The sequence below is a fragment of the Pieris brassicae genome, assembly GCF_905147105.1.
Source record: "Pieris brassicae chromosome W unlocalized genomic scaffold, ilPieBrab1.1 SUPER_W_unloc_1, whole genome shotgun sequence".
NCBI classification, from domain to species: domain Eukaryota; kingdom Metazoa; phylum Arthropoda; class Insecta; order Lepidoptera; family Pieridae; genus Pieris; species Pieris brassicae.
Window position 1 is genome coordinate 436,679 of NW_025575866.1, and position 12,807 is coordinate 449,485.

The 12,807-nt window shown below is 28.0% G+C and overlaps 3 protein-coding genes across 3 annotated transcripts; 2 read left to right on the forward strand and 1 right to left on the reverse strand.

The window, feature by feature from the left end:
- Positions 1 to 618: 618 nt before the first annotated feature.
- Positions 619 to 1,368, forward strand: LOC123719057 (aquaporin-like). Its single transcript, XM_045676145.1, has one exon. It carries the CDS (start codon positions 619 to 621, stop codon positions 1,366 to 1,368), a length of 750 nt encoding a protein of 249 aa, XP_045532101.1.
- Positions 1,369 to 3,877: 2,509 nt separating this feature from the next.
- Positions 3,878 to 8,272, forward strand: LOC123719049 (structural maintenance of chromosomes protein 4-like). Its single transcript, XM_045676137.1, has 3 exons — positions 3,878 to 5,097; positions 5,194 to 7,159; positions 7,871 to 8,272. Exons 1-3 carry the CDS (start codon positions 3,878 to 3,880, stop codon positions 8,270 to 8,272), a joined length of 3,588 nt encoding a protein of 1,195 aa, XP_045532093.1.
- Positions 8,273 to 8,298: 26 nt separating this feature from the next.
- LOC123719050 (DNA repair protein RAD50-like) lies at positions 8,299 to 12,411 on the reverse strand. The gene is made up of 4 exons (XM_045676138.1): positions 11,179 to 12,411; positions 10,335 to 10,974; positions 10,039 to 10,211; positions 8,299 to 9,954 (listed from the first exon to the last, which is right to left on the reverse strand). The coding sequence occupies exons 1-4, from the start codon at positions 12,409 to 12,411 to the stop codon at positions 8,299 to 8,301; spliced, it is 3,702 nt and encodes a 1,233-aa protein (XP_045532094.1).
- Between the last annotated feature and the right edge of the window lie 396 nt (positions 12,412 to 12,807).

Below are 12,807 nucleotides of genomic sequence, written 5' to 3' on the forward strand. Positions count from 1 at the left end.
GCCATACCCATTGGGCTTTGGCTCCAGGATTTTTCCGTCTTTCTAGTGTTAAAGTATTTTAATTTTTTTTTATTAAGGCAAGCACAAAAATACTTTTAGAAATCAGATAGCCAATAGTTATACAGCTTATCCAACCTATTCTAAGAAGAGTATCTACAACTAGTTATTTTTAAAGAAATTATGTGGTAAGAAACAAAAGAGAAAAAAGAATAAGCTTATAGAAATCAAATGTTTTTTTATAATAAAGTAGTCTACTGATAACATAATAATTTTATGAGATTTTTTTGAGGATTAAATGCTTAATATAAAAGATAATTGTTTATTAATCATTAAAATATAAAATTTAGAATTAAAAATAGAATATTTAGTTGCATAAAAATTTAAATTATTTAATTCAAACATATCACCTATGCTATCAACAAATCTAAAACATTGTTGATCAGATAATAATACAATACCTGAACATACTTTATCTAATATAGTAAATTAACTCTCATTTTACAACAACTTCTTACAATACATATGTAATTTAATTTTCAATAACTTTGTTTGCTTAATCATTTTGATTTGATTTGTTTACATCAAAAATTTATAAATAAAAAAATAGCATAAACAATAATGTCTTCTAGAGCATCAAAAATTTTACAAACTGCAATAGGAGAGATGTTTGCATCCTTTTTCTTTGGATTTGCTGTGTATTCAGCAATACTAGGATCTTCACAAAGTGATCAATCAAGTGCTCCAGTCATAGTATCTTTATCACTGGCTCTTTCTGGAGTAGCTGTCATCTATGCATTTTGTGATGTCACAGTTGCACATTTTAATCCTGCTATAACACTTGCAGCAATTTTAACACTAAAAATCCCAATTATCCTTGGAATTATATACTTAATTTCTCAATTTGCAGGATTTATATTAGCCGGCCTAGTTTTAGTGGCATGCTTCCCAGGAAAGTACAAGGATAAGTTAGAGATTGTTCGACCAAAAATTGTAACTGATGATGTTAGTAAGGGAACTTTATTTGCTGCTGAATTCTTCCTTACAGCCATTCTAGTTTATGTGGCATTTTCCGTAGGAGTCAATCCTTATGAACCTCCTAAGGATCAAGAAGGTGTACCATTAGATCCTGATGAAGAAATAGCATCTGGAAGAAAGATAACTGCTCCAATAGCCATTGGATTTACTCTCGGTTTCTGTGGGTTACTGGCCCTCTCAAGCTCGGGAGGTGCATTTAATCCAGGCATTGTTTTAGCTCCAATGATTCTCACGGGCACCTGGAGTAATTGGTGGGTTTATTTGCTAGGTGAGTTTTCAGGAGGATTATGTGGGGCTCTTTTACAATCATTTGTTCTTTATAAACTGTTTTAGAAATAAAGTGTTAATATTCTGTAATGTCAATTTTTATTAAATAATTTGAGTTAAAATAAGAATAAAACCTTTAATATTGATACTGGTCATGCAATGTATGAAGCATAAATGCCGTAACTACTATAATCTTTGATTTTTAAATGTAGTATGAGTGTTGTTATTTGATAAATGGTTTCCCTTTAATTAATTAAAAATAAATCAAACTTTTAAAGACTAGGAAGAAAGAATCATTTAAATATTAACAGCTAAAAAATTTTGGATAAAGATCCTATACGGTGTTATATTGATTCTACCAAAAAAAATATGTTTTTTATTTACTTATTATTACGACAATTAACAGTTTAGAAGGGCTTTCCAGCTGCTTAGTTTTAGAAAAAAGCTTTTATTTATGAGAAATAAAAATTGATAGATCGACTTTATTTGATCCGAAAAACATTATATTTTTCGATGTATAAACTATTTGTAGATGGTAATTTTTATTTTCTGTTTGGCGTATCCTGGTAGAATGCGGCCTGCACTCAGGAAACTTTCTATAATGCTTCCGCCGACTGTCCTACCAGTATGCCTTTTATTACAATAAATATTTTTACTATTAAAAGACATTTATTTATATATTAAAAATTCTGGAAAATTCTATTTTTCTAGAATTTTCTTAAACAAAATAATTTCTTAAATGTGGTTAATACCACACTGTTGTTGTAATATCATTCAAAAAAACCTTCCTCAATTTTAAGTAAGTTTTTAATAAAGTTATTTTCATTTGTAAAGATAGCAAGTTGAATTTTTATTACAAAGAACTTTATACTTAGATGTTTAATACGTATAAATCTTTATTTGTCTGTATTTTAACGCTTTATGTTTAACGAACTAGATATTTGTTAAAAGAGGAGAAACATTATACATGCGGGATTTCAATAGAATTTATGACTAATAAAGTAAACATATACATAGTAAGTGTCAAAGATAAGATTTTATCAATTATAATACAGCTTTGCCGTCCAAGATAACCATATTTTTAAATTTGTGCTTAAGATTAAAATAAAAATTAATTTTTCTTGAATAAGATCAATACGATATAAATATAAACGGGTAACAGAAGTTAAAATTTGATGCAACCAATATTCTGTTTTTTTATGATTAGAAGCATGTGGACATAATTTCTTCGACATAATTTAGATTTAAATTTTTATAAAAAATAAAAATTCAGGCTTAAGGATATTAACCTTCATATCAGTTCTTTTTCATCTATACAATATTTTCTAATGTTTTATGGTAGCCTTACAAGTTTATGATTTAATATGCAATAAGGAGTTTCTTATCATAACTTTTTTAACACATGTTTATATTGAACAATATTAATTTTTTCAAAAAAATTCTTGCTGATCATATAAAAGAAAGACTATTAAATCCAAATATACTCTCTAAATTGTTTTGATTCATTAATTTATTCATGTAAAAGAATCATAATTTATTCAGAGATAAATTAAAATTTCAAGGGAAACTTGATTTTTATATTTAAGATGACTAAGATTTTTTAACAAAAAAACAATTTATTAAAGTACATTTTATCTCATATAGTTGTATTTATTAAATTCATATAATGATAAAGAAACACAATTATTGATGTTAAATTCCTTTTTAGTCCTCAATATAACCAAAAGTCTTGCTCAGCTCATTTTCTGCTTTAACAATCCAATTTTTGTTTTCAAGTTTGATCCAAACTTTAGATAGAAGATTGGCTTTAATTTTGCACTCCATTTTTAGCTTCTCTATGTATTGTCTTTTTATGTTGTTTACCAACCTATCCCAAGTAACCTCATTTGAAGAAATCACTGATTTATACTGTTTGCTAGCATATCATACTTAAATTGTTTTCCACTTACGCAGCTCTTAAACTATCAAAAAACGTGATAAGATATTTGAGAAAAATAATTAATCTAGATATAATTATCACATTTCAAAACTACTTTTCCTTACTCTTTACTATAGTTTAGTTTCTCAAGCATTTCAGTCCCGCTATTTTCTTTATAGCCTCGATCACATTAAAGTTTGCAAAAGTTTTCCCTCTTCTTCAATTATCCAGATTCAAGCTATGTAGAATCATATTGAGAATTTTTGACTGAATATACGATGGATTTGATCAAATTTTTCTAACCCCATTCTATCTCCTTATTAAAGTTAGTTATCACACCATCTCACGTCATCACGTAAAGGCTTAGCTTTTGTTTTGTATTTTTAAAGAGAACTGAAGTAGTTTTCTTAATATATTACTTAACAAGTATTTTTGTAAAAGATTTTTACGGGATTTTTAATTTTTTAAATTTATAGTATTCCTTTTATAAAAAGGCTTGAAATAGTACGAAATCTTTGTTGTAGATTTTTTTAGGAATTAAAATAACTTGATTATTTTTTAAGCCATTCAATATTAGCAGATCAAAGATGAAAAGTATTATTTTTTAGTTGTAGATAGCCTTTTAACTTTTATTTTAAAATTTAAGATACCCTAATAATGAAGCTACAACTTAATACAATTGTAGTCCATAATTTTAAAAGTTACAAAGGTACACACATTATTAATAACATAGATCCTAATTTTACTGCTATCGTAGGTCCAAACGGAAGTGGGAAAAGTAACATCATAGATTCTATTCTCTTCGTTCTTGGGTTTCGAGCTAAAAAGATGAGACATTCTCAACTTACAGATCTTGTATACAATGATGGTACTAAAGAAACAAAATGCTATGTCGAATTACGTTTTAACAAATTCAGCATCAAAAGGGAAGTAAATATTAACAAAAGTACTAAGTATTATATTAATGATAAGGATTCTTCTAGCAATGAGGTAATAAAAATTATGATGGATGAGGGTGTTGACATGGAACACAACAGATTTCTTATACTACAGGGTGAAATCGAAAGCATAGCAATGCTAAAACCTAAAGAGGGATTGCTTGAGTTTCTAGAAGATATCATAGGAACAAGCAAGTATGAGAAAGAGATTGAGGAAACTACACAAAGTCTTAAGATTCTTGAGGAGGAGAATATTAATAGGCAGAGTAATTTGAAGTTCTACAGAAAGGAACTTGATCATGTTAATGAACTTAAGTGTCAGAATGAAGAGATTATTGATGGCAAATTGTCTATTTTGGAATTATCAAAAGAAAAGAAAGAAATGACGATTGAGTTGATGAAAAGAGACATAGAAAAAAAAACTGTTGACAAGAATGAATTTTACAGTCAAATTGAAAATTATCAGAGTAAAAATTTGGAGACTAGAAATCTTCTAAATAGCTTCGATGAAAGCTATAAAAATTTAAAGAATAAATTAAAAGCTAAAGAGGCTGCTGTATTGACCTTGAGAAGGGAATATAAAAAACTCGAAAAACATAATTCTGTGCAATCAGATTTAAAATCTAGGTTAGAAAAACAAATTAAATCTTTAAAATCAGAGGTTGATTCTTTGAAGTGTAAGATTGATATGAGAAACAAGGAAAATAAAATTTTTGCAAAAGAAGTGGATGAAAATCAAATAGAAATTAATAAACTTAATGAGGATTCTGAAAGATTGAATTCTATACTGGTTGGAGAAGAAAATAAAGTAAAGATTAAAGCCAAGAAAGATATTTCTCAATTGAAGAGTCTTGAAGATGAACTAGTCAATTTATTGACAAAGAAATCTGGAATTCTACAAGAAAATGCGAAGACTTTTGGAGAGAAGAAATTTAAAATGTAGGAAATTCAAAGTCTTGAAAGTGAAATCTCGATTTTAAAAGAAAAAATTGGTAAGTTTGAAAAAGTAAGTGGTATGAAACTATCAAAAGAAAGAGTAGAAAAAGATCTTGCACAAATTGAAGCTGATTTGTACAAAACTAATAAGGAACTGCAGAGCAGAAAAAATAGAGTTCATGAGTTTAGTCAACGACAAGAAAGTGACAAAAAGGAAAAGGAAATGTTTAAGTATTTCGAAAACATCAAGGGAGTGTATGGAAGACTTAAAGATGTAGGTAATATCGAAGAAAAATATGAAACTGCTCTTAAGGTAGCATGTAGTAGAATGAATAATATTGTCGTGGATACAACTACTACTGCAGAAAAGTGTATAGAAATCATCAAAAAACATAATCTACAAAGATCTACATTTATTGTGATTGAGAAAATTAAGGAGATACCTGAACTTCAAAAACAAAAAGCTCCATATTTGTTTGAATTGATACAATGTGAAGCTGAGTACAAAAAATGCTTCTTTTTTGCTTTGAACGATACCTTAGTTTGTAGAGATTTAGTGGAAGCTGAGCAATTAGCATTTGGTAAGGACAGAAAACGTGTTGTTACTATTGATGGAAAACTTATTGAAAAAAGTGGTGTAATGAGTGGCGGGAAGTTTAATGAAAAGGTTAAAGGATACGAAGAACTAGAAAAAGCAGTTACGAAAATGAATGAACTTAGGGATCAGAAAATTGCTTTGCTAAAGGACATAAACGAATTTGAAAATAAAGAACATTACATAAACAAGCTTAATTTCAAGAACAAGAAAATACATGAACTTACAAAAGAAATTCATCAACTTGAATTATTCGAGGGAAATAATGATTTAGCTGAGATAGAGTCTAAGATCTGTGAAACTAAGGATAAAGTTGCAAGTCTAAAGAAAAAGGTAGAAGGTTCGTTTAATGCTGTTACTAAGACCTTAAGGGGTGAATTGCAGGTAATTTATGAGAAATTAGAGATTTTAGAGAATAGAAATCAGGAACTTAGGATTCATTTGAGTGAACAACTTTCTGATTCATTTTCTGAAAAGGAAAATGAGTTGAAAGAAAAAGAAATTCAGTTGGGTAAAATTCAATTGTTTGAAATAGCTGATATAAAAAATAAATTGGACTTTGAGGAAGACGAATACAATGATATTTTAGATGAATTTAAAGAGGTTCAAGAGAAGGTTTCAGCAGTCAAAAAAAGAATGGGTGAGGATTATCATATGGAGATTGATCTTAAAAATAAATATGACGATGTAGAGGAACAGATTAACGACTTAGCGGAAAGTATCGAAAAATGTAAAGAAGATGAAAGGAAAATTTCCGCTGAACTGGAAAACCTGTACAAGAAACTTAAAGGTAAGAAGTATAAAAAATCAACTTTTGAGCCTTTTGACGGGAAAAATTTATCTAATGAAGATATTAATGACTTTATAGTTAAACAAGATAAAAAAATTAAACAGCTTGAATCTGTTGTCGGAAGAACTGAAATTGATTTTAACGTTTTCGAGGAATACAATAAAATTAAAGATGTACATGACAAAGTAGAAGATGAATTCAATATCTATAAAGATAAGTGTATCACCATTAAAAATAAGATAGATTCACTTAAAAATACAAGATTTAATGAGTTTATGGAAGGATTTTCTTTGATAAATAAGAATCTCAAAGAAATTTACAAAACATTAACATTTGGAGGAAATGCAGAGCTGGAACTTGTAGATTATCTTGATCCTTTTAGTGAAGGTATCATTCTTGCTGTAATGCCGCCAAAAAAGTGTTGGAAAAATGTGAGCAATCTTAGTGGTGGAGAGAAAACCATTAGTAGCCTTTCCTTAATATTTGCATTACATAAATATAAACCATCTCCATTCTATGTAATGGACGAAATTGATGCTGCTTTGGATTATAGAAATGTCAGTATTATCTCAAACTATCTTGAGGAAATGACTAAAACCTCTCAGTTTATTGTAATAAGCTTAAGAAGCGATATGTTTGAAATAAGTAACTCTCTTCTCGGTATTTACAAAATTAATAATGTTTCAAAGTTTTTAATGATTAATGTAAATGATATAAAGAAAATTGTAGATTCAAAGTAATTAAGCATTAAATTTACACGTTTTATCCATTTTTTACAACTCATTATCTTTAATTATTCTCCTTGTCCATCTATGAACAACCTCATTAGCTAGATCTCTTATTTCTTTTGTTTCTTTAGGATTTATAGCATAAAAATAAACAATTTTACCTACTCCACTATCTAATAGGTGATGTTTGTCAACATTTAATATTTTTAAAGTATCTAGAAGTGATTTCTTAATTTTGATATTCGGAAGAGATTTATCAGGCAGAGGTTCAAGCCATTTTTTTACGACAGAAAGGATATCATCGTCCAGCAAAATCTCTTGGTAGCGTTTGTTAAGCAAACAATTAACAAACTCATTGATGTTGTCGAGTTTATTTGTTGCTGCCATATTTTCTTTATTATTCGAATTATCTCTTTCTACGCATTCACTCATTTTAAGTTTCATAGCTTGACACTTTTGAGTAATAGCCTCATCCCCGTTTTTTTGCTCGTTTTCATCAAAGCCTGTGTTATTTCTCTTCATAGGGGAAGAAAAATATTTATTTAAGAATTTTATAGAAAAGTGATTATTTTCTGTTAAAATAGAATTTTAAAAAAAAGATATCTTCATGGATTGCAATAAAAATAAAAATGCCTGTTTTGAGCGTATTATTATTGTTCACAGTTAAAAGAAAAATTTTATATTCCCTTTATGGGACTAGAGAAAGCTAATAACGTTGTAAAGTTTTTTTTCAAACACATAAACAAACTAATCCCGGTTTTAGGAACTAAAGGTGATACCATATTAGAAATTGCACATAAAAATAATATAGAACTAGAAGGGGCATGTGAAGGATCCTGTGCATGTTCAACGTGTCATGTGATACTTGACAAAGATCTGTATAAGAAACTTGGGGAACCAAGTGATAAAGAGTACGATTTACTAGACCAAGCATACGGTTTACGAAGTACAAGTAGGCTAGGATGTCAAATTGTATGTAATGATTTATTTAAAGACAAAATAATAACAATTCCGAAAGCAACAAGAAACATGGCTGTTGATGGATACATACCTAAACCTCATTAAAAAATAAAGTATTTAAATCACAATTTTTAGTAAATTGAATGTCTTTGAATAAGAGAATCCCCCTTTTCATTTCGTTTCAATCTATAAAAATATTCAGGGCCTTCTCGACTTAATATTTGAACAAAATCTTCATCGTGTGTGATGATTATAAGTTGAAATCTAGAATCCTTAGAGGAACTTCTAATAATTTTAAGAAGTGTATGAGCTAAGCTTTCTATATTTTCTTTGTCTAGATTTGTGGTTGGTTCATCTAAAGCTAAGACATTAAATGTAGTAGAAAATGTCTGAGATAAAGCAAGCCTAATGATTATACTCGCAATCATTCGTTGACCTGCACTAGATCTTCCTCTCATATCTAGCTCCACACCATTTTTTATAAGAGATATTCTGTAAGAATATGTTTTAGATCCAAGGCTTTCAGACTTTATTTCTATGTAATCGATATCGGAACCTTTGTAAGAGGAGCTCCACAAGTCCTTTAGAATTCCATTGATTTCTTCGATTTTTGAAGAATGAAAATCTATGATAGCTTTGTCCAAGCAGTTAATACATTTATCCAGATCTTTAACAGAAAGTTCTAGAACTTTGTGTTCTATATAAGCTTTATTATATTTGTCATTTATATCTTTATATTCAACATCAAGTTCCTTAGTTAATTGATCAATTAAAATTTTAATTTGGTTGTATTCTCCCTGAATCATAGATCTATTTGCTATTATTCTTGTTTTTTTATTTTCTACAATATCTTTTTTTTCTTTCAAAATAGAAGTAAAGGAAGACATCAAATCAAGATTATTAGATTTCGAATAATTCTTGATCTCTTGAATCCTGTTTTTTGATAATCCTTCTACAAAAAGTGTTTCTATTCTTTTAACTTCTGATCTAAGGTTTAGAATTGCTTCAGAAGCTTTATAATGATCGATATGCTTTTTAGCTTCTAATTTTAAATCAGTAGAGGTTCTTAGATCGTCTTTTAAAGAAGAAAGCGTATCTTTATTTCTTATTAAGTTCAGTCTGTTTTCTTCGTATTTTTTACTACAAAAAGATGGAATGCTGTATTTTTCTGCAACTTCTTGAATTCTTTCTTCCACGTTCTTTATATTCTCTTCTGTTTCTTTTATTTTTTTTAATTTAGATTCGAAGCTTGTTTGCTTAAATTCAATATCCATTTTTTTTCTATACAGCTTATCTTTAAGTTTCTCGTATGTATAATATTTATTTTTATAATCATCCTCCAAATTTCTAATATTGTCTTTAGATCTATTTTCTTCAAATATTCTTATATCTTCTTTTATTTCCTTCTTCTTCTTTAATAATTCTCGAATAGTCTTGATCTCTTCAATTCTTTTTTGTTTGAGTTTAAGCTGTGCTATTTTATCCTCAATTAGGCCTAAATCTTCCTTTTTTCTATTAACCTGACTTCTTAAGCTGTTAAGTTTCTTTTCTAATTCTTTAATATCAACAGTGTTCTTTATGGTACTTATATTTCTTTCGAGATCTTTTAATTCTTTGTGCAACTCAATTTTAGCCAAGATAGAAGAATATTCTTCCTCTAAATCTAACAATGCTAGGTCCTTTTCCTCCAGCAGTTCACCAAAACAATCAGGAATATCAAATTTAGAAAACAAATTAGAAAATGTTAGACTCAGATTGATTTTACACTCCGAAAAAATTTCTTTAATCTTGTTAAATATTTCTTCTAATTCTTTAAATTTTTTATATGTTGACACAATCAATTCTACGGTTGCAGAATTATATTTTTTTACCTGTAAATTGAACGCATCAGCTTCATTTTGTAAGGATGTAATACTTTCCACCTTATCATTGTTCTTTTTGAGATTTTCAGGAATTTTTGCAATTACCTTTTCTAATCTGCTCTTATATTTTTCAGTATTATTGAGCTTATTTGTACACAAAGGACATTCATTTTTCTTACATCCTATTTTTAAAAAGTTTTTATAAATTTCTGTAGCATTCCCAATAGAATTTGCATATTTTTTACATTGATTTATCTCTTTAATTAAAAAGTCTGTATTTATTTCTTCTTTAAAATTAAAAGAACTTATTTCGAAGAATTTTATATTCTTAAAAGCAGAAATGAGTTCCTCAAAAGTATCAACATCACAATCTTTTTGTATATTATTCAAAATAAGAGACCTACATTTCTCTGTTACGTCAATTATCAACATTTCCTTCAAGTCTTCTTTGTTTAACTTGTCCTTGTTAAGAAAAGAAAAATTTTCAATGAAACTTTCAAGATTATTCTTTCCAATATTAATCGCGTATAATGAGTTAAGGTCAGTTTTATAATTTTCTTTGATCATTGAAGTTTTACTCACGAACATTTCCTTATAAACATTAAATTTATTTTTAAGTTGATATGTTTCCTTGATCTTATTTTTCAAGTCCTCAATTCTCTTCAAAATATCATCTTTTTGGATTTCAAGTTGAATCTGTTTGCTATTATCTAGTTCAATTTTAATTTCCTCAATCCTTTTTTTCTGTTGATCAACTAAATAAGATTCTTTTATGTTCCTCAATTCCTTTTCATAGATCAATTGATTTTCAAATAGTTCTCTTTCTAATTTTTTGATTTCATGCTTCAGATTATTATCTTCTAAAGACTTAATTTCAAATTCATAAGATCTTTCAATGTTAATCTCGGGATCATCCTTCAAATCTTTGAACTCTTTTATTTTCTCCTTGTTTAAAAGATATAATTTCTCATCATAAATAAATTTTTGTTTAAGGTTATCTATTTTAACTTTCTTTTTATCGATAATTTCTTTCTTTTTTTCAAATTCGAGTTCACATTTTTTAAAAAAGATTGAAAAAATATGCTTGGTTTGTTCAGAAAATTCTTCAAGAGAAAGATCATGCAAATTTTCTATTGAAAAGCTGCCGACAACACGCTCGATAAAGGTTCTATCGATATTAGTTATATTATCTTGAGAAACAATCATCTCATCAGAAGAATCTTTTTTTAAATTTTTAAGTTTATCGATAACAATTCCAGTTTGTTTTTCCAAAAAAAGTTTTAATTCTATAGTTTCATCTGTTAATGCAAGTAAAGTATTCTTTAATTTGCTTTTGTCGCTATTTATTTCATCTATTTCGGCTTTATTCTTCTCATAAAGTTTCTTTTCATTGTCTAGTATCCTCTGTCTCTCTTCTTCATCTAACAATATTTTTGTAGTTTTAGCTATCTCAGTTTCCAACTCTTCAATTCTTTTAGACTGTAAAATATCTTTACACTTAACTTCGTCTATTTTAGGATCATCAAGAACTTTACCAGAGTATTTGTCTATTTCAGAAAGTTTTAATTTAATTCGATTGTTAACGTGTTCAACCTTATCAATATCTGTATTTAAGTCTCTAATTAGCTTGTCACATGCATTATATGACTCATCATACTCCTTAATTTTATTTTCTTTAATTAAAAGTTCTTCTTTTCCATTTTCTATCCTCTTTTCAATGTCGTTTCTCTTATCCTTAATTTTATAGAGAAATTCTAACTCTTGATATTTTAATTTAATCTGAGCAGAAACTTCTCTCTTGGTTGATTTAAGTGAATCTAATGCCTTGCTATATTTACTCGAAGAAAATATATCATCAAATTTTTTTTTTACATTTGCAGGTTCACTAATAGGCCAGCAACTGTCTTCTTGATGACAAAAAATAACATTTTCTAAGATACTACTTGATACTCCCAAATGATAAGGAATCTCTTTATCTATGTTTCCTATTTTATTACTAATATTTTGGTGCGTTCCTTTTTCATCCTCAACGAATAACGTGTTCTCGATTGTTTTTTGTTCATATTTGTTTCTTTTAAAAGAGGACTGTAAAACTCTTGTAGACACTAATTTCTTATTATAGATATTCCTAAAAGAAAGCTTGATCATAGCTTTCACGTCTATTTCCTGTGCAAGCTTTGTGTCATAAACAAATGCACCTCCCTTACTGTTAGGTGGTAAATTTCCTGTGGTAATGTATTTTAGACACTCTATGATCGTTGTTTTACCAGTACCATTTTGACCTACAATCAATGTTAGCGGGGAATAAAACTCGATTGTATTGGAATCATTAGGATTAAAAGATCTTATTCCTTTGATTAGCAATTTTTCTAAATTTGTCATGAGGAGTGAAATTATTTCTTTTAAAAATATTGACATCGATAAAACAATGATATTGGATAGTTACCCTTATGGAAGACAACGGAGAGATAGAATACTTCGAGTTTGTACCTATTAACTTTGTAAATGAGATACAGGAACAAATAGAATCTCTAGTATCTACAAACATGGATGAAATAAAAGTAATAGACTCATTCAAGCATAAAAAGGTTAAAGAAATTATTCAGGAATCTTGTAAAAAAAATTTATTTATATTCAAAAATTTCGTGATGAGAAACATTCTTACTTTTCCCAAAAAATTTACCTTTGAACGAAAAAAAACTGATTTAGTTATGGATGGAGATGTAGACGAAAGAATAGAAGAGTATATTAGAATTAAAAATGAACAGGGAAGACTGA

Coding starts and splice junctions, on each gene's coding strand:
- LOC123719050 (XM_045676138.1), bottom strand. CDS start 12,411: ATGACAAATTTAGAAAAATTGCTAATCAAAGGAATAAGATCTTTTAAT. Junction 10,975..11,178: donor GAACCTTTATCGAGCGTGTT/GTCGGCAGCTTT, acceptor CTTTTAAACAAG/GAGAAAATAAAAGAGTTCAA. Junction 10,212..10,334: donor TATAAAATTCTTCGAAATAA/GTTCTTTTAATT, acceptor TTTTAAAAATAG/GATGTAAGAAAAATGAATGT.
- LOC123719049 (XM_045676137.1), top strand. CDS start 3,878: ATGAAGCTACAACTTAATACAATTGTAGTCCATAATTTTAAAAGTTAC. Junction 5,098..5,193: donor GGAGAGAAGAAATTTAAAAT/GTAGGAAATTCA, acceptor ATCAAAAGAAAG/AGTAGAAAAAGATCTTGCAC. Junction 7,160..7,870: donor GTATTTACAAAATTAATAAT/GTTTCAAAGTTT, acceptor TATTGTTCACAG/TTAAAAGAAAAATTTTATAT.
- LOC123719057 (XM_045676145.1), top strand. CDS start 619: ATGTCTTCTAGAGCATCAAAAATTTTACAAACTGCAATAGGAGAGATG.